This window comes from Scleropages formosus, chromosome 21 (genome assembly GCF_900964775.1).
Source record: "Scleropages formosus chromosome 21, fSclFor1.1, whole genome shotgun sequence".
NCBI classification, from domain to species: Eukaryota; Metazoa; Chordata; class Actinopteri; order Osteoglossiformes; family Osteoglossidae; genus Scleropages; species Scleropages formosus.
Window position 1 is genome coordinate 14,941,184 of NC_041826.1, and position 26,037 is coordinate 14,967,220.

At 46.4% G+C, this 26,037-nt stretch overlaps 2 protein-coding genes across 2 annotated transcripts; both read right to left on the bottom strand.

The window, feature by feature from the left end:
- On the bottom strand, positions 1 to 10,838 carry LOC108918697 (cAMP-dependent protein kinase type II-beta regulatory subunit-like). The gene is made up of 11 exons (XM_029247454.1): positions 10,179 to 10,838; positions 8,179 to 8,214; positions 4,239 to 4,294; positions 3,615 to 3,698; positions 3,316 to 3,422; positions 3,013 to 3,166; positions 2,204 to 2,305; positions 2,025 to 2,099; positions 1,782 to 1,850; positions 1,496 to 1,631; positions 1 to 1,367 (listed from the first exon to the last, which is right to left on the bottom strand). Exons 1-11 carry the CDS (start codon positions 10,486 to 10,488, stop codon positions 1,234 to 1,236), a joined length of 1,263 nt encoding a protein of 420 aa, XP_029103287.1. The 5' UTR covers positions 10,489 to 10,838; the 3' UTR covers positions 1 to 1,233.
- Positions 10,839 to 14,197: 3,359 nt separating this feature from the next.
- On the bottom strand, positions 14,198 to 24,881 carry pik3cg (phosphatidylinositol-4,5-bisphosphate 3-kinase, catalytic subunit gamma). Its single transcript, XM_018726255.2, has 11 exons — positions 24,697 to 24,881; positions 20,240 to 22,270; positions 19,604 to 19,669; positions 19,002 to 19,227; positions 18,535 to 18,638; positions 18,204 to 18,350; positions 17,916 to 18,006; positions 17,049 to 17,179; positions 16,384 to 16,495; positions 16,117 to 16,274; positions 14,198 to 14,603 (listed from the first exon to the last, which is right to left on the bottom strand). Exons 2-11 carry the CDS (start codon positions 22,256 to 22,258, stop codon positions 14,322 to 14,324), a joined length of 3,336 nt encoding a protein of 1,111 aa, XP_018581771.1. The 5' UTR covers positions 22,259 to 22,270; positions 24,697 to 24,881; the 3' UTR covers positions 14,198 to 14,321.
- Between the last annotated feature and the right edge of the window lie 1,156 nt (positions 24,882 to 26,037).

Genomic DNA, 26,037 nt, shown 5'->3' on the forward strand with positions numbered 1-26,037 from the left:
ATCCCAGTAAAAATTACTAGAAATACAACTTTAATTTGCAACTGAATGTCAAGATATGAAAAATTTATACAGGTGTGCACAGAGATACTGATTAAAATGGATGGCAGTGGGGAAAAAAAAATGTACTGTACTTCCTATTTTCAAGTAGTTTCAACTTATTGTTAGCAATGTAATAAGACTTGTCAGTTTACACAAGTCACTGACAGTGTATACACACCTTAAATCTACACCTAACTGTATATCTAAGATCAAATTTTAAATTAATGTAGCGCATACACACGTAGCTGAAGTAGCCCTAAAAGCCAAGAAAGAATAAAAAGGAAAACTGTGGACTATTGTGTTTCCTGTACCTGTTCTGGCTCAGTATTGTAATTTGAACAATTTTGTTTTGAACATTCACATATATAATGGTGTCATTGTACCCAGTTGCTAGGGAAACAAGGTTCGAGCATCTTGTGTCAGAGGAAAGTTTGACATGTATGACTGCTATTGTGTTTGCTACAGGTGCAAAAATGCGTCATTGTCATTTGCTTTCAACTCAGATAGGCTGTGGTGGTCCGGCGTTCCGTCCCGAGTCCCGCCTGCATAGCCTGTGCTTCTGGCATAGGCTCCGGATCACCATGACCCTTCCTTACCATAAGCAGTTACTGATAGTGAACGAGTTAGAGGCGGGAAAGGCAGAGAACACATATAGTGACCAGGGAAGGGAAAACTGCACTCTACCTTATTCCTTAGGTAAGACCTTTAGCTACACCACTTTTTGTATTGTTCTCAGAGATTGTGCGTTGCTTTGGCAAGAAGCATTTGCTAACTGAGCAAATGTACATGTAGGATCCTTATAGTATTATGTAGCTTTTTTTCATTGATTCTTAACAGCCAGTATTCCCTATGAGTGCGATGGTGGTAATACTATATCAAAAGGAGTGGTTTACCAAAAATAGTATTAAATCGTAGAAATTTGCAGACCAGCGCCAAAACAGGCTGACTTGAAACCACCTGCACTGACAGACTGACACGGTTGTGTGATTTACCACGATTATCATTCTTTTCAGCAGTGAATTCCCTTGTAAAAACCAGAGAGTATCGGGCCCTAGTTTCAATCTTCAAAAAAACAAAATTGGAGGAAAAAAAAAGCAGTTGCTGAAATGTGCGGCTGTCACTGTCAAATGTTCACCACCTTCTTCCCGGATTCTCTTCTAAAGCATCACCTGCCTCCTTCCTCTGGCTGTGCTTTCATGCATTTTCATCCTCACTTCCAGCGCAACTTCCGAATAAGGTGCGGAGCTGCTCCTCGTAGTTTGCAATGTTCCTCTTCATGATGTCCATGCAGGGGCCCAGTAGCCTCTCAAATGCCTGGATATCCATTGCTGTAGAAAATAAAAACACTGGAGTTTGAAGGTCATATCTTTTTTTTTTTTTTTTTTTTTTTAAAAAAAAAAAAAAAAGGTACGTGATGTTCTCTTGCTTGCTCTCCACTACAGAGAGGATGACATACCGAGGCATTTCACATTGTGTACAGCGTACGCTGAGGCTGCCCTGGGCTTACTGGTGACCAAAGCCAGCTCCCCAAAGTACTGTCCTCTCGAGCACTGGGCAATGTCCACCTCCCCGTTCTCCAACTCCTTCTTGGACTGGCGAAAAACCGACAGCCATTAAGATGGAGGGTGACGTTTAAAACCAAATAACTGTCAGTGTGATACACTCACTATCTGCTCTGATTATCACCTTCATCCAAACATCATCAATTTAAAAGCACAAAGCAATCCATCAACCTCACTTACCCTGCTCCTTTTCATGGTGATTCTCACCAGGCCAGACTCCACAATGTAGAAACAATCCGCCATGTCTCCCTGGACGGAGAGGTGTACAAAGTGTGGGATCAGTGCACGTTCTCAGCGAGAGATGTCTAATTCCCTTCTCGGTGTACCCAGCTGCATGGGATGGACACAGTGTCACCACTCAACTGCTCCACACCATGGCAACAAAGCCCTAATACTGGGAAAGGCTCAAAGCAGAACGTTAACCTGAGAAATGATGCGTTCTCCATCGTGGTACACTTTGGAGGACAAAACATCCACCACCTTCATCCTCTCCGAGGGCTGCAGTGGGTGGGGAAAGTTGAGATGTATGAGTTGTATCAAACATTTTCTCCTTCTCAAGCATGTGCTGAGCATTTGGAAAGAACACAGGATCCCATGCTGACCTCAAGGGACTTGAGCAGAGGAAGAGTCTCGATGAAGGCCTCGTACATTTTCCTCTTCTTGGCATTGTTCTTGACAATGATCCTTCTGAAAGTCAGCCGATCCTGCCGTGAAACAGGTCAAAGGGCACCGTTTGAAAACTTGTAAATAATGGGACTGTGTGCCACAATTTGGGAGCACAAGAGAATACAGTATGGATTGTTATGAAGTTAAGAACAGTCACACACCGACCATAAAGCAAATGATAAACTGACAACAAATAACTGCCCAGCACCCTTAACACAGAGGAAAAGGGAATGTCAGTGAATATATGACTGACAGCTCTGTGCTCTATGCCAACTATTATGGTGCCTGCTGCCTTTTGACCTGTAGGTTGGAGGTTCGAATCTCATGTACTGCTGAGGTGCCCTTGAGCAAGGTAATTGGTCTAAGTTGGTACAGTATCATTTACTCAGCTGTGTCAGTGGGCAACTGTTGTAAATTGGTTGGAGAAAAGTCAGCAAAATGAATAAATGTAAATATGAGCTATAGCCAACAATAATGCATTTTTATGCTTGGGCTGATAAACTAAAGTTTGTTTTACAATGGTGGCTATGGCCATTTAAAACCGTAATGTGACACCAGCTCTTCATCATTGAGGGAAATTTATATGAATTTACATAAAAATTAACGTTCCAGGTATGGATGGGTCCTCTGTGAATTTAGCCTTGAGCGGTACTCTAGAACTATGGTAACGCCATCTCTAAATTGTCCGTTTGGGCAGCATTGCCCTCCATTAGAAAAGTGTGCCGCAGAAAGGCTCAGCGCTCACCAGGCACCACAGGGCCCCGGCCGAGGTAGCGACAATGGTGGCTGCCCGCGGAGTGTTGTACATCAGTGCCAGTTCCCCGAAACACCCACGGTTGTCATATGAGCCCGGAGAACGTTCTACACCATTGATCTTCACGAGGATGTCAAATGTTCCACTGGAACCACAGTGAAGGTACATTTAAAAATTGGTGAAGAGATTTTCCAACACATTTTCAACACTGCTTAAAATGAAAGATGAAATAATTTGTTGTCCGTTGTCAGCCAAAAATCCACAGTTAAATCACAATACATTGTGAGGTCGCACCTTTCAATCACATAGAAGTTGTCTCCATCATCACCCTGGTCTATGATGTGCTCTCCAGCCTCTACAAACTTCTCAAACATGGCATCCAGAACTTGAGACATCTGTTCCTGTTGTGGTGAGATAACAAGAACACGCTACAGGAGCATGTTTTTCGGAAAGAGCCCTCGTACGAGTCCGGGCCCCCGGGACACCACCTGGCTGTACGTCTCGCTGTAACGTGAGAACAGGAAGGGGGGGCGGCAGCAGCAGCCACCACCAAGGTGCCCTTCTGAGGGTCATGACCTCAATATTCATCTTACTGGGTCCAGGTTCTTGAAGAGGAGGATGTCTCTGCAGGCTTCCTGTAGTCTCTGCCTCTGCTCATCAGTTTTGGGATAAGTGATCTAAAACAAAAGAAAAACAAAGTGGTTGCTTCAAACAAGAGTAACGTACTGTTGCATTAAAAGTGAGTATGAGTGACTTGATAATGTTTCCACAGCTCTGTACTGAGGTCGCATTCAGTAAAAAGTAGCACCTCAAAAACTGAACACCTTTAAAGGATGATATCAGAACGAAAATGGCCACATGTTAACAGTGAGCATTTTGAACACACTGTTTAATTCAGCATTTATCACAAGCCCTACTTCCAACGAACCCCAAACGTAAATCTCCACTTAATCATGTATGGAGTATTTTTCGTACATTGAAGTGTGCATACATTTCTGAGACATCCTATATAGCAGCAATTTTAATTTTTAACTGTCTGGAAGCAGTAGTACCAAGTCACATGACTTTGGCCATTGAGTTCAAGCACATGAAAATTAGTGCATTGCAGCCAGAGAGTGAAACCTGTTCACGTAGAAGCGCATTCTCGTTGGGAGCAGCTCAAAGCACCGTGACTCATACACGGTTGTCATGGATACTGAACAGCACTTCTGTCTCACCCTGGGCTCTTTGTCTTCCTCCTCTTCATCGTCGGGGTTGAAGGTTTCGGCGCACACTGCAAATGGGACGCACAGGTCAGTTTCCTTCCCACACACAGGGCCGTGAAGGAACCCTTCTACGACACCCTCTTTAGGACAGGGATCAGAGCACAGGAGAGGTCATTTACGGCACGATACAAAAACAAATCGACATCAATATCAGAACTCTCCGACATTTGTCGCTCATCACAGCAGCTCTGTCCTCCAAGGACAATGATGTTTGCGCATCAAGGAAAAAAATGCAACGCTATAAGGACGGGAAAAAAGAACAATGCTTTTCAAATGAATGTACAAAAAGTATTCAGAAAAGCCAAGACTAGTGTTGTTTGAGCTGAAGATTTTCAGGGTACGCAGGCTTTTTACAGCACTTTACACCGAGGGTCACTGTCAGTGGAAACATTACTACAGTAAGTGGTGCACTTGCTCTGCGACAACAAGAGAGCTGTACTGGTAATGTAAACATTGCATTGGAACATGAACTTCCACCGCCTGGGAGTATAAACCTCCGGAGGGATTCAAGAGCATATTCAACGGTGAATACACTGTAAAGTAGTACAGCTTTGCGGGACACGAGTTGTTCCGCTGTGCTCCGATCCCTCTGCTAATGGACACAGACACTTCACCAGGCTTAGAATAGAACCGCAAATCCAGAGCAGGTGAAAGACACACTTGTTGAAAATACAACGCAGGGTTTTGCTGGAACTGAGCACATTCATTTCCTTTGTTTCTACAGAACTTCCTGACCGTTCCATATGCTCGTCTTCCAGGTTTTCAAATACGCACCAACGTTAGTCATTCCGAAAGGATTTAGGGTTTGCATGAGACATTCTTTCCAAATACAGAAGAGCACAAACAGCTGACACTAAGGAGAAATCGGTCAATCGCACCACATTTAACGCAGCTCATTTCGCCAGCATATAGTCACCAAGGGTTTTACAGCAGGTTTACCACAGGGGGTCTAATCAAAATACAAACTGTCATTACAGGAAAATGTGAGAATTATTCCTTGACGCTCTTGCATGATCCATCTACTGTTCACACTACTGAAAAATGCTGTCTGTAGAAACAGTGTCATTCTAAAGTGACGCTGACACTTCCCTGACGTTGCTTCTAACCGGGATCAATCTTCAACTCGTCCTCAAAGCGCCTCCCAAACTACTGTGTCTACGGAAAGCGGCCGAGCAGTCGTGGCCCATACGAAACCATTTAAATACAATCCGGTCTGTTATCCAAAAAAAAAGGGGATCTTTCTGGAAACCTTAAGAAAACTTCACAAGCTGCTTCCCTTGTGACTGATGTGACATGTATTTACGTGTTCGCGTGCCATCAGTGACAACTCACGTGAGATGTATTCCTCTCTCACTTCAGAACAGATGGCGGAACCTGTTCACGCCAAGGGAGGCTCCTAGAGAACTCAAAAGATGCATCGAGAAGTCCTGTATGGAATTATTGAGGGGGAAATAAAGCAAAAGCCAAAATGACCCATAACTGACACAGTGCTGTGCAAGAGACGCACAGTAACAGAACATCATTTCCAACCAAGTCTGGGATAAAGGGCACAAAGGAAGTAGAAATGGAGGAGCTCCCCGAAAAGGGTTAGGGTTTGACCTAAAGAGTTTACTGATCTAATGGTACTTAAAAACTAAATTGTTCTCCAGTTACACTTAATAAAAAAAATTCACTGAAAGAGCAGAACTGATTAAATAGCCATTAACACTCATCGCTCACCTCATGACATTTAAAGTCTATTGTAAGAGTCATCACATATTCTTTTTAATCAGGAACTGAAGGAACTTTCCTGTTCACCAATACTGGTCAGAGAGGCCCAGAGCCTATCCCAGAAACACAGGGCAGGAGGCAGAGTACAGGTGTCGCCAGTCTACTGCAGGGTAATCACACACATACACACACTAAGGGCAATTTGAAGTCACCAGCCCATCATAAACAAATCTTTGGAATTGTGGGAGGAAACACATGGAAGCCCAGAAACTATGAGGCACTAGAGCTACCTGCTGTACCAACCTGTTGGCCCGATATTTTCATCACGTGTCATATTTCAACGAGTGGAATGTGTGAAGGAGGTAAAGATGTCCTCAACGATGGACAATAAAGCAGGTTGTGCATTTGCTCCACCCTTCTGCTGCAACTGAGTGCCACGTTTGTCAATAATATTCCGTACAGACAAATATGTCAAAAATGCAAGCACTGTACAGTAGGAGCCCAGGGCTACGCCGCTCAGTATTACACTGTGTGTGTGAGAGAATGCGACCGTGTTCTGCGTCAGTTTCCTGCACCAGGCGTCTGCGAGTGAGGATTCCGCTGGGGACGGAGTCTCGCGAGAGGGTGTCGAGCCCACTTTGTCTGCTCCTTCACCAGGTGTTGCATGTAGTGTGGTGAAGATAGGAGAGTACAGTAAGCTTACTGCTTAAGAGCAAAGCGAAGGCCCTCTGCACAAAGGAGACCCAAAATAGCGCAGAAAGCTGATCCTGCTATTAATACCAGAAACAGCAATAACAGCAGCGTAAGCTCTTTGTTCTGGATCTATACTTCCTTCCACGCTGGGGGTTTATTATTCCTGTCTCTGCAAACTTGTTTTCGGAATATCTAAAAGGAGATCACATTGACTCTCAGCGGCTCTTATCATGAGTAAAGCTGAAAGTGAAAAGAACGTAAGGATCATATGAATAATATGGCTGAATGCAGGCAAAGCTTGTTATCCTTAGTGCAAATTGTGTGCTGCAGATATTGAAAGCAACAGGTACCAAGATCACCCTGAACCAGATTGTCCTACAGCTCAAACACCACTACATCACTTGCTGCCTCTTTAGACTTTCCGCAGAACCATTTACAGAAGGAGTGTTTTCATGGACTGTGACGGCTCAGTTGGACTCCCTGCACTACGGATGCAACGTCTGCCATGTGACCAAGTAATAAAATAGCGCAGAAATAGACCAGCCATGCAATCACCTCCCCCCAGCTCTTGTGAAATCAAGCACAATTCCTCAAAATGTTTTATTTCTCTACTCTTCTGTAATAATAATACATCTGTTGTACCGCAGTGTTTCTGGGATAGGCTCTGAATCTCCGCAACCCAGCGTAAGGAGAAACCGTTGTTGATAGCAAGAAAGATTTTCTACCCTGCATCGTACTCTCGTTCTCTCTCCCTTTTCACTCGGTATGACAGAGTTCGTCCAGTGAATCAGCACAGCTCACAAATGATTGCAGGACGGAACTGACAGTTATAAATGGACTCTGCTTCCTGCCGATCTCAAGCAGGCTGTCTGCAGAGTGTGGTACATTTGTGAGTCTAAATTATCCCCCCTGCACCCTTCCGCAAGACACGAAGCTAAATGGCAAAGCGCAAGAGAGCTAAAGCGAGTAGAGACCATTCATTTGCTCCTGCGCCGAACACTGCTCCGAGACAAGGGTTTCCAAATGCCAAGACCTGACCATGTTCATTCCCTCTGGTTCCATCACTGTTATTCCAGGGTGTCTGTGGGCTCCCCGCCGGTAGCAGCTACTGTTGTGCGATAGCAACCGGTCGTACAGTGAGTCACGCGGTGGCACTGGAGAAAGCTGGCGCCAGTCAGATGAGCAGCAGTGAGAGAGACTGCCTGGTTGGCACGCTGTAGCTCCACCAGGGCGATCAAGGTCAAACACTGCCCCGCTGACCTGCTTCACAAACTCGAACCCTATCCTCAGGTGCAGCTACACTCCACTAAGGCTCCTCGGATGTTTCCGGAACAGGACCACAGTCAACCTGCCACCTGAATTAGGGCGGTAGCAGATGCAGGAATGTCATCTGAGTTGTAGAGGGTCAAAACACGGTGAATCTGCAACAGTTTTGACAGCTGACAGCTACGGGTGAGACACCAGGTGAGCAAATATGAACTGGACTTACCTGAAGCACGTCGTATGAATCTGTTGATAACAGGAGCTGAAAAAGAGAAGTAAACAGTATCTATAACTGAATCAGTTTCAGGTGCTTCGCCCAGCTAGGGACAAATCCCAGTCAACACTCAGCAGATGTATTAGCTCCCATCTCCACAATATAAATCTTTGAAGCAATGTCCTGACAGACCTGGAAAGAAAGGAGGACACGCATTTCAAACTCATCGGCAGTTTGCACTTTTAATCCTCGACTGAGGATCTAACACGGGCCACCGGTACACACTCAGACAAGGGTGTTATGTGCTCTATGAAAGTGTGAAAGGTACTGGAGTCAGTAGGTGAACTAGAAAATCGAGGCGCACTTCATAACGGCTCTGCTGACCGACCGCAAGTGCTCATAATCATCCTCCACCAAAATACAATCCCACACACTATCCTCATCATTTCCTCCTGTTGAAAATACATTTACATTATATCACGCGTCTCATACGTCTTCAAGACAGACATTTTCCACTTTGAAGCGGTCTGAATAACGGCACCGTGCGCGTGTCTCGGTGCTCGGCTTTAATCCAGCTGCATACGGCGCCCACGTGACGCGAGTGCGTCTCTCACTTTTTGCGGCAATAAACATGCCGCAGATCCTTTGCGCCTGTGCGCGCGATGGTGCAGACCAGAGACACCGCTGCCTAAAACACCGTACCATGCCGCACTCAAACAAAGTTCAACAAAATTGATTACGGCGGTACACTGACAAAAATGATGTTTGTACAGTTATCTCAGCAGTTAAGCAGACTGTACGGTTATGCTGATGCCGCACTTTAGCTGGAAATCCCAGGCGGGGTGTTACCGTACAGCCATTGGCAGCGAGCTCACTGCACACGAACCGGGTCCGGTTCCGGGAATGCAAGGTGTAGCGGTGCTCAAAGGTGCGGCCCTAAATCCGTCCTTTTCTACAAGGAAGAAAACTCAGAGCTCTATATAATGGTCTTGAGAATGAAAAACAGTAGGACACTTTAAGGCAGCTGGTAGCATAGTGGTTAAAGGTGCTGCCTTTAGATCCCAAAGTTGCAGATTCGATCCCCACCTCTGGCTGTAATACCCTTGGTACTTACCCTAAAATTGCTCCAGTAAAAAATGCCCAGCTGCCTGAAGGGATAAATAATTGTAAGCTTTTAACAATCGTAACCTTAACGTTGTAAGTCTGCTAAGGAGTAAATGTAAGGCCAGACACATGCAGTCATGCCCCAGAGTGTGGAATGAGGGTGGGCTTTTTTGCAAGGATATCACCCCAATGAGCTTTATTCAAGCAGCACTTGGATGTTAACTGAGGATTACCGTTTATGGCCTTAAAGAGAACACTGGCAGTGTGAAAATACCGCATTCGGCACAGTACACGAAGCCCTACTAGATTATACGCTAGCTGTTATACACCTGTTTATCAGAGGCCTTCATTCAAGGAGACTCGCAGTGAGGGATGAAAAACATCACAATCATTTACCCCCTCCCCCTTTTTTTATTTTTTATTTTTTTTTTTTTACAGCTAGGAGAGTTTTATTGTATAAAATTTAGGGTGAGTCCTGTGGTCAGGGTGGCAAAGCAGCAGTGGGATTCGAACCAACAACCTTCCGGCTGCACGTGGACAGCTGCCAGCCCTCTGCTGCGGCGTTCCGCACTTGTACAGCAACGCATAATACTTGGGACAGATCTTTGTGGGTCAATTCATGGCGTCATGGTGGAAATGAAGCACGGGGGGAGTCAGTCGGGGTCCCGCGCGCGCACCTCGCTCTCCTCACCTCACCTCACCTCACGTGCACGCCTTAGGCTTAGGCTTAGCCTGAGGAGACTCGTTCGCCTGGGAACGTCAACGGGCCGTTATCATGCGAGCGTTTTATTTCGAAATAACTGACAATCTTTCTCAATCTAGACACTGCTGCTTTGTTCTGTTTTCTAAATCTTCCCACATAACAGACGATAATGCACAGATAATAAACAGGTAAGTGTTTATTTTACCTACGAATTCCTCCTCGTCGTCGTCCTCCTCCTCCTCCTCGTCGTCGTCGACGTCGTCGCCGCCCTGCCCGCCGTTCTCCGAGTCTGCGCACACGGTCTCCCGCACGAAGCTGACCGCCTTCGCGGCTCCGGAGCGTTCGGTCGCCGTGCGCTCGGCACCTGGCGGCGTTCGCGCCCCGTCGCGGCCCTCCCTGAGCTCGCTGAAGTACTGCAGGGCGAAGTCGAGCACGTCGGCGGGCTGCCGCCTCAGCGCCTCCACGGTGAAGGCCTGCAGCAGCTCGCGCAGCCCCGCGGGCACCTGCACGCTCATTCCCGCCCGTCCCGCCAACGTATCTGCGGGCTCGTGGTAGTACGTTCCCTCCAGCAGAGCCCAGCCGTTTGTACCCTTAGCTGCGTGCTCGTCAGGTTCACGTTTACCTCACACCTCCCCTTCCATCGCCCCTGCTGACCGTCTCTGCCCGCGCTGCGCGCTCCGCGCCGGAGGACTCGGTTCCCGTGTGTGAAAACCGCACTGCAAACGAGAGCATCTCGCGCTGCTGGCTGACTGAGCAACACCCCCCTCCTTATCACCCCCCCGCGTGCGGCCCGGGAAACCATGGCAACCTCTCGTCCAGGAATGGCGCGCTGACCTCCACGAGCGAGAGCAGTGGCACGCGCCTGCACGGATTTCACCTCGTGTGAGACAGTGAGTTGGTCACGCTGTCACAGCACGCGACGTGCACAGCATGAGCGGTACAGTATTGTAACGACCCCGCCTTACTGTTTTACGAGGGAAACTCCTAACTGTAAATAGTTGCATTATGGGAATAATACGAAATGTGGGTGTGCAACCACTGGGGGCACGTCTAGGAGAAATGATGGGGTGACTGTGTTTGCCAGTGTATTGAGAGAGTGTGGGCGCGCTAAGCAGGCTTGGAAGCGGGTTGTGGGATCGAGACTATTACTTCGCTGGTGTTGGTTTTCCAATGAATCGTTCATAATCAGCACAACGTACTCAACACGGAATCGAAAGATACGAAACCCAAAAAGGGATATTTTTTATTATTTAAAATGATGGTGTTTATGATTATAATAAGTGCTCTCGATGTATATGTACAGTATTTTTTCTGTAATATTTTTGCTGCTTTTCCTACAGCGATCAGTGCGGCGTTTCCTCACGCTATTATTGCGCCCTAATAGAGACTTTTCTCTGTGAAATAGGTGAGATAACCGGGAATAAGGGAAGAACGTTATCAGACAGTAATAATGAGCTTAGCAGCAGCAATAGTAACAAGAATAACAATAACAGCGGCACGCTGGCACAGCGGGTAGCTCTGGTGCCTCACAGTTCATAGGCTGTGGGTTGAATTCAATGGGCTCAGTCCATACAGCATCATGTTCTGTGTGTCCGTGGGGTTCCTCCCACACTCCAAAAGCACGTGTTTCTGGTGAGTTTCTGTGTTACATTGACATTCTATTCATGGACCTGGTTACCTTTACTTATTTGACTTATTAGGCTACTCACAACGGTTGGAGAGGGGCGCGGTGGGTTGGACCAGGTCCTGCCCTCCGGGGGATCTGGGGTTCGAGTCCCGCTTGGGGTGCCTTGTGACGGACTGGCGTCCCGTCCTGGGTGTGTGTCCCCTCCCCCTCCGGCCCTACGCCCTGTGTTGCCGGGTTAGGCTCCGGCTCCCCGCAACCCCGTATGGGACTAGCTGTTCCGACAATGGTTGGACCATGTAGAGCAAGGCGTTTTTACTAGAGAAAATGGGGTGAGTACCTCGCTCTTGTACTACAGCAGTAGGTGGGATTCGACCTTCGAATGTGACCTTTGGCTTTGAATGCAGAGAGCTCTAAGCACTACACTACCTGCTGCCTCCTGCATAGTATACAGTATTCTCTCTCTGTGTGTGTGTGTGTGTGTGTGTGTGTGTGTGTGTGTGTGTGTGTGTGTGTGTGTGTGTGTTTAGTGCTGTACCATGGTTGTGATGACCACAGCTACAGCGCAAGTCCTCTGCGCTGCACGAGGCTCCCATTTTTCCAAATGAACCAACACACTTCCCACAAATGGAATGCAGCACATGCAAATAAACATGTTCATAAACAGGAGTATGTAAAAGGCTAAAACAAGTGTGTTTAAAAAATCTGACAACAGTCCCTACGTTAGGAAAAACACATTCATTTATTTATTTGATAGTCTGATAAACAAGATGCCATGCTGACGGCACCCATGTTTACTACTTGGACCCAACTGGGGGAACGGAACGTGTTAATACTGTACCCTGGTCAGGTGTTGAACATCGCTAACAGTCGGTAAATTTTCCATTATTTTTGCCCCATTATCAGTAATTGCACATGTAGCACAGGGTCGCAGTGGTCCTGCGCCTATCCGGGAAGTACAGGGCGCAAGGCACTCGCACACACTCGCTCTCTCTTTCTCATACTCTCTCTCATACATACACACACACACACACACACACACACACACACACAGTGAGTCATCCTTCCAGGCTTCTCTAATGCACTGCATTTTCAAACCAACATTCCTCAAGATGGTGCAGCGCTTAGAGCTGCTCCCTTGTTCTCAAAGGACACAGGATCGAAACCCAACTCGTGCTACAGTACCCTTGAGCGCTCTTACCCTCAACTGCTTTGGAGAAACGTTAGCTGAATAAATGTAAAAAAAAAAAAAGGGTGGCATGGTGGCACAGTGAGTAGTGCTGTTGTCTCACAACCCCTGAGTGGTGCGAGAGGACATGGGTTTGATCCCCACTCAGTTTGTGTGGAGTTTGCATGTTCTCCCCGTGTCTGTGTGGGTTTCCCCCGGGTGCTCTGGTTTCCTCCCACAGTCCAAATGCATGCTGTTCAGGTTCCCCCATAGAGTGTGAGTGACAGAGAGAGAGTGTGTGTTCCACTGATGTATGGATGAGTGACCCAGTGTAAATAGTGTATCTAGCGGTGTAAGTCACCTTGGGCTGATAACACTACCTAGAGTTCATTGGAAGTTGCTTTGGAGAAAAGCACCTGCTAAATAAGTAAATGTAAAAGATGGAAAATATTTTCAAAATGAATAACTGAAAGGTGATTATGATCACGTTTTATATTGGTGTACTTTAAAGTGATACTTTAGGGGTCCTATAGGAGTTGGAATCCTGGGTTTGGTCTAGGATTTAGCTCTTTGTGATATTATGTTGGATACTGCTTCAGCTGTAGGGCACTGAAGGACTTGCTTAGTCATAAATGGTGTTTATAATAGCAGGTGTTTCTTATGAAAAGTTGAAACAATGTATGACTTAGTCTTTGGTGACTCTTTTAAAATAGCTACTGTGTTTCTAAATAGTAAATTTGAAGTACAGTATATTTGATGATAAAAAGATCCAAATATCAACTGTAGTTAATCTGCTACCAGCAGCAAGGTGACCACAGTACAATAAGGCTACAAAATTTTTTATTACCTTTGTCCTTCTAGATTCTGATCACATCTTTCTTAGCATTTTATTTCCATTGCAATTCAGCCCATTGTGTTGCATACCAAATCAACCTTGACATTTTTAATACCCTATACTTGAGGATTGGTACTTGGTTGTTTTACATACCTAATTAATATTATAGGTAACATATACAATTTGGTAAAAGAGCACCATCAAATATTCTTTTACTTTTCCTTCAAAAAAATAATGTAAGTTTTTAAAAAAAAAAAAAAAAAAAACAAAATTATACCGACAAATTATGTCATTACTTCAAAGATAATATTTCCACTTGGAATCAGTCTGGCAACTTCTCCGCAGGATTAATTTAACTTTTTTAGATGAGATTACAATATACAGGATAGTTTGTTGCTGGGCTACTGTTACTGAAGTTCTCGAGTCTATACTACCATCAGCTACAGCTACCAGGGGCACTAAAAACTTGTAACTTATGTTAGGGAGGACTGCTCGGCTGGATAGGAGTCTGTTCCTCAAACCCATGCTACCGTTACAGTGATGCACACACTTTCTGTTAGAATGCTGCAGTGCTATATATATATATATATATATATATATATATATATATATTTTTTTTTTTTTTTTTTTAATTTTTTGCTTCATTAGTCAGAAGTACATTTTTGAGAGTACCTGCCTTGTGCTGGTAAGAGCCTGCATTGAGTGGAGTGTGTGAGCAGCACTAGGCTGACCTCTTTTCTCCCCCTTGCTTAATGCCCAGCACCAAGTGCAGGAACCAGTTGAACTGGACGGTCCAGCCTTTGTCTCTGCAGATCTCAATCTGGTCCAGAAAGTGGCGCTGAGCCTCTTCCTCGGAGCGGCCCACGGTGAGCGCATCACGGATGTACTCAATGTCCTCCTTGCTTGTTAGTTGGGGCATCCCGGTCATCAGCATCATGGAGAAGAGGATGATTAGCATGTTGGTGTGGTGCCGCAGGGCAAGGTAGGCCTTCACACACACGTCCTGTCCCAGAAGAACACAGGAAAGAGATGAATATGATCCACACACACACTTATTAAATTTAGTTGACACTTTTCTCCAAAGTGACTTAAAATATTTTATCACTGTATACAGCTGGGTAATTTTTACTGGAGCAGTTTAGGATAAGTGGTTTGCTGAAGGGTACTACAACTGAAAATGGGATTTGAACCTGTAACTTTTGGGTCGAAAGGCAGTAGTTTTAAATCACTACGCTACTAACTGCACACATATATTTGCATGCATTTAATGTCACAATAAGACCAGACATGTTTTTACACATCACTTGCATATCGTAGTTATAAAGGTTATACACTGGGTCCGTGTGTTATGAACATCTGAGTTACAAATTTTCAAAGATACAAACATTTTTCCCATTTATACACACACACTGGCTGAAGCCGCTCGTCCCGAGTGGGGTCCCGGCAAACCGGAGCCTAACCCGGCAACACAAGACACAAGGCTGGAGGGGGAGGGGACACACCCCTGACGGGACACCAGTCCGTCACAAGGCACCCCAAACAGGACTCTTACCCCAGCCCCACCAGAGACCAGAACCAGGCTAAGATCGCTGCGCCACCGCACGACCTTTCCATATATACATTATTCTTAATTGTATTGTCTTCACTTGACTAAAAATTTAATTTAAATTTAATCTGAAAAATGTGTCCATTATGGAGCAGACATCACCTGCATATCTGCATATATTAATTGGTGGCAAAATGCACCAAAACTGAGTAGGAATGTGGTACTAGATCAATTCAACTCCCTTCCACTGTGTTCACAATTTGTTCTGTAGTTCCTCAGTTTCGGTGGTCAATAACGAGATAAGCATTTCACATGTTTATGGGACATATCAGTGAAGAACCAGCATTAAGTATAAATTTGTGGAGACATCATAATTTAAATTTTCAGTCATTCTGAAGTTTTAATTTTTAATGCAGCTTAAAATTAACAAAATATTCAAATGTATCTTGCAACTTTTTTTGTTAATATCTGAGACTTTTACAGAACCTACCCAGCAAATAAATCAATTTGTCTATACTTTACGGTTTTATTGATTTCGTGCTTCATAAACCAAACTAAACGTGGACAGGTGCCGATCAATGTCATACGCAGTGTTTCGAGTTAACGAGAGGAATGAAAAATGAAAGGCTGCGTCCTGTCCAGCGTTCACCGCGTCCCTCTCTTTCCAGGAACACAGAGACCCTGCACAGGATGACGGGTTGATAAATAATGAACATATAACATCTTACAGCAAAGTTTAGTCCATGATAGCTTTAGCTGAGGTTTTTGCCAAACCTAGCCCATCAATAAATTGAGGCACATCTGCATTGTTACGCTTTCACTGAGACACAGTGGCTGGATTTATAAACAAATCAGACTATAAACAGACTTACAGACATCCCAGTTGTGCTCCTCAGTGAAGGACCTAAAAACATTCATAAAAGCCATGGACCTTAATACCTTAGTGTTTGGTGGAGGATTATTTTTGTACCTGAAACTTCTGGAAATGGGGACTACTTTTCTTCCCTGTAGTTCCCATGACGTAGAGGAAGTCTGGTGTTAGAACGAAAGGCACTCTCTCTTTGCTTATTCCCAGGAAGCTCTTGTAATTTCCAAGAATGTGTCCAAAATCAATGTGGAACAGGCTACCTGCGCACATGGAAAGCATATTGTTCAGCGTGTGCAGAGAAGCCAGCGTCCAAGCGTTTGAGGTCTACAGAGCGACACTGAGGTGAGCCAAGGGGGTAAATGGCTGTACCAGATTCCGTGATCATGATGTTGTCGTTGTGGCGGTCTCCGATACCCAGGACAAATGTGGCCACGCAGTATCCGGCGCAGGAGTATACAAAGCGCTCCACAGCCTGCTCAAACTAGATGTGCAGGATTCACAAGAGAGAAAACGTCAACAGGTTTGATCAGGCAAAGTCCTACAGACTGAACTTCAGCTCTTCTTAAACCGCATTTACGTTCATCTCGCTCTTTTCTCTGAAGCAGCCTACTGTGATTTACCTACTTATGCAGGTGGACACATTTTACTGGAGAAATTCAGGGCTGGGCTGCTCAAGGGTACTACAGCAAGAGGTGGGCTTTAAACCGGGACCTCCGAGTCCAAAGAGTGCGGCTCAAACCCACTAAGTTATCTGCTACTCCAATCCACACGGTTCCTCACAGTAACATAAGTGGAGAGATAATAAATAAATAAAAAATAAAAAAAAATGTCTGAGCTGTGTGACTAAATCTAAATTTAAGCCCATGGTTGCAAAGTGTGCTTGCTGGTTGTGCCCAGTACAGCTGCAGTTGAGCTATAGTGAGACTGTAGCTAGGAGGAAGTATGCTGGAGGTGTCTCCTTCCTGTCTCTCACACAGCACCAATCCTCCAGATCAGCTGGCCGAACAGCCCCCCCAACAGGAGCCGCGCCACACCTTGTCATCCGTAGGACAATTCTCTCGCAGCCACTGGTTCAGGATTTCATCTTTGAAGGCACCTGTATTTCCCACTGTGCTTTGCTGGATATTGGCAATGGTGGTGGCATCCTTCACTATCTCAATCATCCCTGGAGCAGAACAAATAAACACAACACTTAGCGCGTTTGTAGATATCACGTGCAGCTGCTATTAACTCATTTGTTCATTTTTAACAACAGCTTGTCCACGGCAGGGTCACAGTGGTCCAGACCCTATCCCAGAAACACAGGGCATGGGGCACCAGTCAGTCAATTAACTCACAGATTATGGGCAATTTAGAATCAGGAATTCATCTGAAACATATGTCTTTGGTGAGGGGCGCGGTGATGCAGTGGGTTGGACCGAGTCCTGCTCTCTGGTGGGTCTGGGGTTCAAGTCCTGCTTGGGGTGCCTTGTGACGGACTGGAGTCCCGTCCTGGGTGTGTCCCCTCCCCCTCCGGCCTTACGCCCTGTGTTGCCAGGTTAGGCTCCTGCTCCCCGCAACCCCGTATGGGACAAGCAGTTTCAGATGGTGTGTGTGTGTGTGTGTGTGTGTGTGTGTGTCTCTTTGGACTGTGGGAGGAAACTGGAGCACCCAGAGGAAATGCACATCAGAACATGTAAACTCTGCACGGACAGATAAATCCACATTTTAACACAGCCCAGGAGCTGTGAGGCACCAGTGGTACCTGCTGCACCCACATGCCACCCCAGCCTCTTTAGTGTCCCAATTAAATCAGCAGTGGTTTTTTTCAATAATGTGCAGAGGACAAAAAAATGGAATCTCACACAGAGCAAAGCTCATCTTTTTGACTGAAACCGAGAACAAACTGTACAGGAACTTACCTATTTTATTTCCAGTAGAAATACAGCCATAGGGTAATAAGGACAAGTCCAAAGACTCTGCTTCCCATATAGATTCCATGATCAGCAGGATCTACAGACACATCAAAACACATTTCAGTTTGACTACAGTTTGAAATGTTATAGGTGGTGTAAAAAAGCACAGGAAACTGATTGTGATCTTTCTTCTGCAGTAGAAGCTCGAGTGCCACCTGACAGAACGCCCACTTTTTTTCTTTTATTTGAAAGTCAGAGCTCTGTTTCTGCACTTTTTTAGGGCACCAGGCACACCTGCAGGATCAGCATGTCCTGGCGCAGGTCATCGCCGTCCTTGAAGATAATGCCAATGGTGTCGCTGGACAGGGTGGTGGGGTCGGCCCGCCGGAACTGCAGCCACAGTGGCTTCTTCTTGGAGGCCATCACTTTGCACTGCTCGATCTGCACGGACAAGTGGGGTTGGCGAAAACAGAAACCGTGTGGTATGAAGAACAGGTGAAGTAGGGGTGGGAGAGAAGGAGAAAAAAATGTACGATAAGAGGCGATGATGAGGAAGTACTGGAGGAGGAAAAACGACAGCGACAAGAACCTGACAGAGAAGAGCTTAGAGGGGGACCCCACTTACCACCAGGGCACCAGCCCGCAGCCCTGGGTCATAGGGCACCTTGAAGCTCTCCGGCAGCCCGGACGTCTGCAAGTTCTCCAGCTTCTGTCTCAGCTGGAACACAACTGCCATTTCCAGGAACAGTTTGATCGATGATGTTAGAAACAATGTAATTGAACAAGATCTGTATGTAAGTAGAGAACTAGAACCTGTCAGAATTTCAGAGTACTGAGAATGAGATGACAAAGGGGGTGATATTTAAGTGTCATTAAAGTGTCTGTAAAGATGCCTCTTGCCTACAGAACTATATCCAGGCACTAATAGAAGTCCTGTTCAATCAACTGACTCAAATAACCTCTGAGGTTTGTACACTGGAGTAAAGTAGTACTATTGCCATGGGCAAATAGTCCATATACTCTGGTCTAAGGCCTAGGGTAGGGGCAGCAATGAAGAAGTAAGCACGAATGCCTCCGTTTCCAGGAACCCACCTTGCACGGAGACGTCGTACTTCTCGACAGACATGGCCTTGATCTCGCGCGTGACCTTCTGCAGGGCCTCGGTTATCTCCACCTGCTTCCTGAAGTCCTGCAGCATGGCGTCCCCGCAGCCGCGCAGGTAGGCCTCCAGGATGACGGCATAGCGCTGCTGGTAGTGCATGGACTGGGCAATCTCACTCCGCAGGAACCAGAACAGGAAGTGGCCGATCCTCTTGCTCTGTGTGCGTAGGCCACGTCGTTACAGATGCTTACCAGCTACTGCTTTGTTCATATAATAACAGTCTTATAGTTTTGGTTCTACTATAGCAAGTGTTGGGGGGGGGGCGTGGTGGGTTAGACCGGGTCCTGCTCTTTGGTGGGTTAGGGGTTCGAGTCCCACGTCGGGTGCCTTGCGACAGACTGGCGTCCCGTCCTGGGTGTGTCCCCTCCCCCTCCAGCCTTGCACCCTGCGTTGCCGAATTAGGCTCCGGCTCCCCATATGGGACAAGTGGTTTCAGATGATGTGTATATAGCAAGTTTTTTGACTGTTCATGTTGTTCCTTACCAGCTGAGCATGAAAATGTAACCCATGTTTAAAACCATCCTTTACTCACTCTCAGAGCTCGCTTCAGTAAGAACTGGGCCAAGGCGCTGTCGTGGTACGGCTCAAATTTCACCGCCTATGCGCAAGAGATGGACGCACAAAACAGAGCAGCTTAAAACAGCCTGTTCTTATCACAGTGGGTGTGTCCTAAATGGGATTCTGTGCTGACAGATACTATTCACTCACAGCAGGACAAACAAGCTTTAAAAGATGTCTATAGGACAGGTAAGATGTTAATATAAACAAACGATTAATGGGGAATAGAAACAGCACAGACTGTAATGGTGTGACTTCTCCCTTAACAAAGTTTCACAGACAGTATTTTCTCCCCCAACACCAGAATGCCCTGAAAGGTGAAATGCGATGACTGCTGATTTGAATATTTCCAAAGGGCTCATTGTCTGCAGCACACGCAGATTATTTGATTCACAAATAACGTCGCAGTAGAATGCCCTCAGGAGCCATGTCTACAAAAACACGTCTCTCGACAGTCCGCGTATAAATGAAGTAGGTCAGCTGTGAAATAACAGTCTTCTAGTGCGCCAGTGCCACACACCATCACACTCCGCTTCTATGTCAGCGTGGTATTCTCAACGCACAGGTGGGTGTCTAACCTGCAGACGGACGCTGTGTGAGACTCTCTCACCTGCACAAGCTGCAGCAGGTACCGCAGGACGTCGTCATCGCACAGCTTCTCCAGCTTCCTGACAGCCAGGGAGCGCACCATGGCATCGGAGAAATGGCAGTCAAGCAACTGCATGGCGAGACCCACATCCAGTGGACTTTGGTTCCAGGAGGAGCTTCTGGCCAGCAGCTGGTGTGTGATCAATACAGCCTCCTGGCTGCCCCACTTCACTGAGCTGAGGAACTTTGGGTACGCCCTGGGAATCCTCAGGCACTCCTGTCTGAAGTGCCAAAGAAGCTCCTTGTCCTCAGGGCTGAGTGGGTACAGCGGGTCAGTTGCTACTATCTGCTCCAGCTGTTTCCGCAGGTGACTGGGCATCTCCCTGTGGCCCCTTTCATCATCCTCCCCCTCCGAAGACTCCGATGGCTCCGTGCTCATGGGCAACGCAACGGGGTAGCCGTATTTGTCCAGCATGATAGCGATGGCCATGGAGTTACCTTTGTCTGGGTTGGTGGCCGACGTTAGCTTGTCGGCATTAATGCTGCCGAGATCCTCAGTCTTCTCCGGCATCTTCCACATATGGAGGACATACTCGCCTTGCCGTAGGAGTGAGCGGTGGTCCACCAGCAAGAGGTTGACGTAGTAGAGTAGGCGACTTTTGCTCTTGCTCTCGTGACTGGCGCTGTCTGGGTATGCAGTCTTAGAGGGCTGGGTCTGAGTTTGGGCTTTTCCGCAGGACACCTGCAGACTGAGCCGTGCTCCCTTGGGCAGATCTTTGATCTTAATGTTGAACTCCAGCCAGGTGTTCCAGAGAACTTCCTCGGTGAAGGGTTTAGGACATGTCTTTTCCTGGGCCAGCAGTTGCTGCCCATGGAAGATGCTTGCCTCCACAAAGACAATGAGCTCAGAATTGCGTGGGAGGGTGGGAATGTCGATGCCCAAGATCTTGACACGAAACTTTCGGTTGCAGTCCCAGAGGGAAATTGTGAAGACTTTCTCATGGTCCTTCTCGTCGATGGTAAGCTGTTCATGGGTGGCAGCCAAGCCAGTACAGATATCTACTTGAGACCAGTCCTCCTTGTGCACCACATCCTGCTCTGGGTCAGGTGCTGTTTCCAGGACCAGGTGTATCTCATCTCCATTTTTCAAACACTGTCTAATCCAGTGAAAATCTTTGATGGCATAGTTCCCATAGATGTACTCCTCTCTTCCACATACCCTCAAAACAAAATCGGATTCACTAACTTCTTCTGGAATGCCCAGTAAAGCCCTCTTCTTTGCAATCTTGGTAAAGAAGCTCTGAAGAACCTGGTTTGGTGTGTCATCAATGGAAACCTTGACAGTGTGACTGGAGGTGTTTCTATGTATCACAAGGAGAATGTGGTTCTTGCTGATTTTACTCAGCAGGTACTCTGGAAGAGGCTTTGTCGTTATCCATGGATCCATAGAGTAAATTTTGGGGTCTCTAGTCAGCAGCTCATTTTTGCGAGGCGTAAGCAACTTCCTCCGAGTGAACTCTAACTCATCATCGTGCACATTGCTCACGTCTGTGACATCGTATCCAATCAGGTAATTTAGATACTTCTGGTATTGAATGGACTCCTCTGAGAGTTGTGGTCTGATGGTCAAGTGAATTTTACCCACTTCCTTCTTCAGTGTCTTCCAGTAGCATATGCAGTCCAGCGTTTGGAATACTTGGTGCTTATCATAAATCTCATACCAGTTCCCTTTCTTCTGGTAGAGCAGGATGCAGTGATCGGGAGAGTACTTCTGGTAGAACTCCGGGCACAAATTGGTGGCAATAGCCTTCACCCATACTTGGGCCTTAACCTGCTCCACTGTGCAGTTCCCAGCCACGTCCAACTGCAGAGAGTCAAATCCTTTCCCAGTTTTGGGAGATGTGGGCAAGACGAATTCAACAGTTATAAGGTCTGTCATTTTAAAGACGCTGGAGGTAAACGCCTTCATCTTTCTTCTCCTCCTCTTGTTCTCTTCTCTGAAAACTACTGGCTGATCATCATTGCAGACCTCTTGTTCCATAACAGAAGTTTTCTGAAAATTAAAGTCCAAAGAGATAAATTAAGGCCTTTTAAAGTCAATCAAATTCTGGGTACAACGCATCCAGCTTTCAAGACAGTTTGCTAAAGCATAGAATATATATAAATTTGAAGTAATGACAGAAAATATAATTTCACTGTCTTAAGACTGTATATTTCTTCAGTAGCCCATCTACTCAAACAGCAGACCACAGTAAAATCATGTGGCCTTTAAATTCTGAAAAAGGAAACAGACATTTTTCAGTTAGGAGAGGATCGCGGTTTTCTTTACATTTGTCAAAACTAACTTGAGGCATTGTGTGGACAGAAACCTGTAAGTCATCTTGAAATGTGCTGTACTTTGTCTTACAATCCCAAACGATCTGTATTTCAAGGAAGTTGGAGTGTTATTTGCATTAAAATATACAGGTGGTCTCCAATTTACGATGGGGTTACGTTCCCCGAAACCCATCGTAAGTCGAAAATATCGGAAGGAGAAAATGCATTTAATACACCTAACAAATGCTGCCCAGCATTGAGAGAGAGTATCGCTTGTCTGGGGGGGGTATCAAAATTCAAAGTACGGTTTCTACTGAATGTCTATTGCCAGCTCACCATCGTAAATCAGGGCCCACCTGTACTGAAAACGATGGACTCGGCCAATTTTCCGCCGTGGAAAATATATAAATTAGATAAATGTAAACAATATGCAGTGTTCATTTTCTTTCAAGTTTCAAAAACACAAGTACATCAAAAATTCAGACACAATTTATGATGCATTCCTGCATGTATTCACTTTGAGATGAATTAAATCCCTAGTCGGGTTCACGGGGCTTTTGGATGGGGTTTGCTCACAGGTTCGTAATAATCAGAAAACAATACAGGTATTGTTTACGGCAGCGTAAAGAGTAAAAAAGAGAAGAAGGCAGTATCGTTTCACAACCCTAGAAATAATCTACCCAGGATCCAGTAAATGAGCTTCACAGTCTACTGTCTTCCTACAAGAGTGTGGAGTGAAGCACAGGGGTGCGATGGGGTGCGCAGTAAAGTGAAGCACAAAGGAGTGGAGGTGGTCTGGAGTGATGCGGAGAAGTGTGCAGTGTGGGGCACAGTGGAAGAGGAGAGAGCTGGTGTGGAGTGGAGAGCTGCTGAGAAACTCTGCGCTGAGTGGTCACAGGTGCTCAGTGGTGTCGTTTTAAGTGTTGAGGGGCGTTGAGTGATACGTGGTGCTGAGTAGAGTAGTCTTGAGCGTCGAGCGACTGGGAGTACAGTGGTGTGGTAGACTGGTGCTCCAAGGTATTGAGCGGTGCGGTCTTCACTTTTGAGTGACGTATAGTGTACTGGAGTGGTGTGGTTTAGTATGCGGTGAGTGGTGTAAAAAAAGAAATGACCCAGCTGCATAAATGGGTAAATAATTGTAGGATGCCTAACATTGTAAATCGATTTAGAGAAAACCGTGAGCTAAATGAATAAATGTAAATGTGGTGTTGAGACGTCTCGAGTACTGAGTGACTGGGAGTGTATTGAAGTGGTGTGGTTTGGAGTGTATTGGTGCTGAGCGGAGCGGAACCGGGCGCTGTGGGGTGGAGTGGAACCGGGCGCTGTAGAGCTGAGTGCTGTGGAGTGAACTAAGTGCTGTGGAGTGAACTAAGTGCTGTGGAGTGGAGTGGAACTGAGTGCTGTGGAGTGAACTAAGTGCTGTGGAGTGGAACTCAGTGCTGTGGAGTGGAACTAAGTGGTGTGGGGTGGAGTGGAGCTGAGTGGTGTGGAGTGGAACTGAATGCTGTGGAGTGAACTAAGTGCTGTGGAGTGGAGTGGAACTGAGTGGCGTGGAGTGGAGCGGAACTGAATGCTGTGGAGTGGAATGCAACCGAGTGCTGTATTCCAGGCCAGGCGAGCAGCGGAACAGCGGTGATCACTGAGCGCTGCAGCGAGGCGGATACGAGCTCGGCTTCACTGTGAGGAAGTCCGTCAAGTCAGGAAGCTCGTAATATCCGATTCACTTCATATTTCAGTTCAATCTTCTGACAGACTAAGAAGGAACGAAAATTAATGGCAAACAATACACGCGCATCGCCTCGTTATACAACAGTTCGCACAAACTAAGGGATCGCGACAGTTAAACGCACAAAGTTTAAGCCGCGGCGCGAAGTTGAAGCGTGATGTTCGTTCGGGCTGCTGAAGTTGTGACGCGCCAAAAAACACGGCAGAGTTAAAAAATACAGTATTAAGTCGCAGCTAGAAATCAGACGCTGAACATTAAAGCGGCAACAACAGGTTCCATTCGTACTTTGGAGAGCCTGGCCTGGGGGGGTCAGTGAGCGCAAGATCATGCGAAAGAGCGACTCTCGGTCGGAGGTGTAACGGTTTCAGACATTCAATGTTGTAAATACACTAGACTAGTATATTATATAGCGCAGCAGGTTGGCGGAGCGCGATTACCTTCAGAGAACACGGTCCGGACCCAGGGAGACGAGTCGGGACCAGGCGCTGCTCCGCATTTATGCGTTTGGATGAAACGCACAACACGAAGCGGCTCCTGCTCGGTGCCTTTTCCTCCGACTCGGTGCGTCTCTCCCTCCTCTTTCGATTCCTGTTTCGCTACAAGCTGCGCCGATCGCTCTCATCAGCCCCCCCCCTCTCTCTCTCTCTCTCTCTCTCTCTCTCTCTCTCTCTCTCTCTCGGCGACGGGGGTCCTTACTGTGCCGCACATACATCCCTGGGCGCTTTGTTCATATTGTACTTTAAATACTCCACATTCACCTGTAACCAATGTTCCACATTGATTGTTTGAAAGTGACTAGTTGCAGTTTTCTGACATGTACGTATTTGTTATCAGTCACTTAATAGAACTACATTCGATTCTTCTGGCGAGTGTTACTGTCACACACACACACACGCCACTTGTTCCATTTGGGGTCACGGGGAGCAACACGGCACAAGGCTGGAGGGAGAGGGGACACACTCAGGACGGGACGCCAGTCCATCACAAGGCACCCCAAGCGGGACTCGAACCCCAGACCTACCAGAGAGCAGGATCCAGCCAAACCCGCTGCGCCACCGCACCCCCCCATACGGAAATATTAATGTAAACACATTTAAACAGGGGAGGTCAAAACTTTGTGATTCCGTTTCTTTCTGATAAGTAGGCGGTTCTGTTTTAAAGTGTAAAGTGTGAATTTGGTTACACTGCAAAACCCGATTCGCCGTTTCTTTTTTATTAGGAGGATTTTTTACAGACAGGGAGGGAGCGCCATCTTCTGTCTGAGGTGCACTTTTAGGATATTAAATACGGCCATTTGATAGCTGGTGACATCAGGCAGGTTATGTGACGTATATTCACATGTATTTATCTAACATCTTATTAAGCGCTTTATTGTGGTATTACCTACTCACTTTACATTATAATATCTACTGACGGTGAAATAGCCGTTTTTGAACTATGACTTTATTCGAAATTGTGTACGATGACTTGTAACATTAGATTTTAATAATTTAGCAGACGTTTTTCTCCAAAGCGACTTCCAGTGAACTCTATGTAGTGTTGAGCCCACACACCTTATTCACCAAAGTAATTTACACTGATACACTACTTACACTGGGTCACTCATCCATACATCAGTGGAACACACTCTCTCTGTCACTCACACACTATGGGGGAACCTGAACAGCATGTCTTTGGACTGTGGGAGGAAACCAGAGTACCCGGAGGAAAGCCACGTGCTCTCGCACCACGGCAGGCGCTGTGAGACAGACACTGAGACAGCAGTGCTACTCGTGCCA

What these genes read in the sequence shown, in the direction of transcription:
- LOC108918697 (XM_029247454.1), bottom strand. Translation starts at nt 10,488, where the DNA reads ATGAGCGTGCAGGTGCCCGCGGGGCTGCGCGAGCTGCTGCAGGCCTTC. An exon ending in CGACGAGGAGGAATTCGTAG is followed by an intron (nt 8,215 to 10,178) that starts GTAAAATAAACA and finishes TCTCTTTTTCAG; the next exon opens with CTCCTGTTATCAACAGATTC. An exon ending in AGGAAGACAAAGAGCCCAGG is followed by an intron (nt 3,699 to 4,238) that starts GTGAGACAGAAG and finishes CTTTTGTTTTAG; the next exon opens with ATCACTTATCCCAAAACTGA.
- pik3cg (XM_018726255.2), bottom strand. Translation starts at nt 22,258, where the DNA reads ATGGAACAAGAGGTCTGCAATGATGATCAGCCAGTAGTTTTCAGAGAA. An exon ending in GTACGACGTCTCCGTGCAAG is followed by an intron (nt 18,639 to 19,001) that starts GTGGGTTCCTGG and finishes TGGAAATGGCAG; the next exon opens with TTGTGTTCCAGCTGAGACAG. An exon ending in CATCATGATCACGGAATCTG is followed by an intron (nt 16,275 to 16,383) that starts GTACAGCCATTT and finishes CCATGTGCGCAG; the next exon opens with GTAGCCTGTTCCACATTGAT.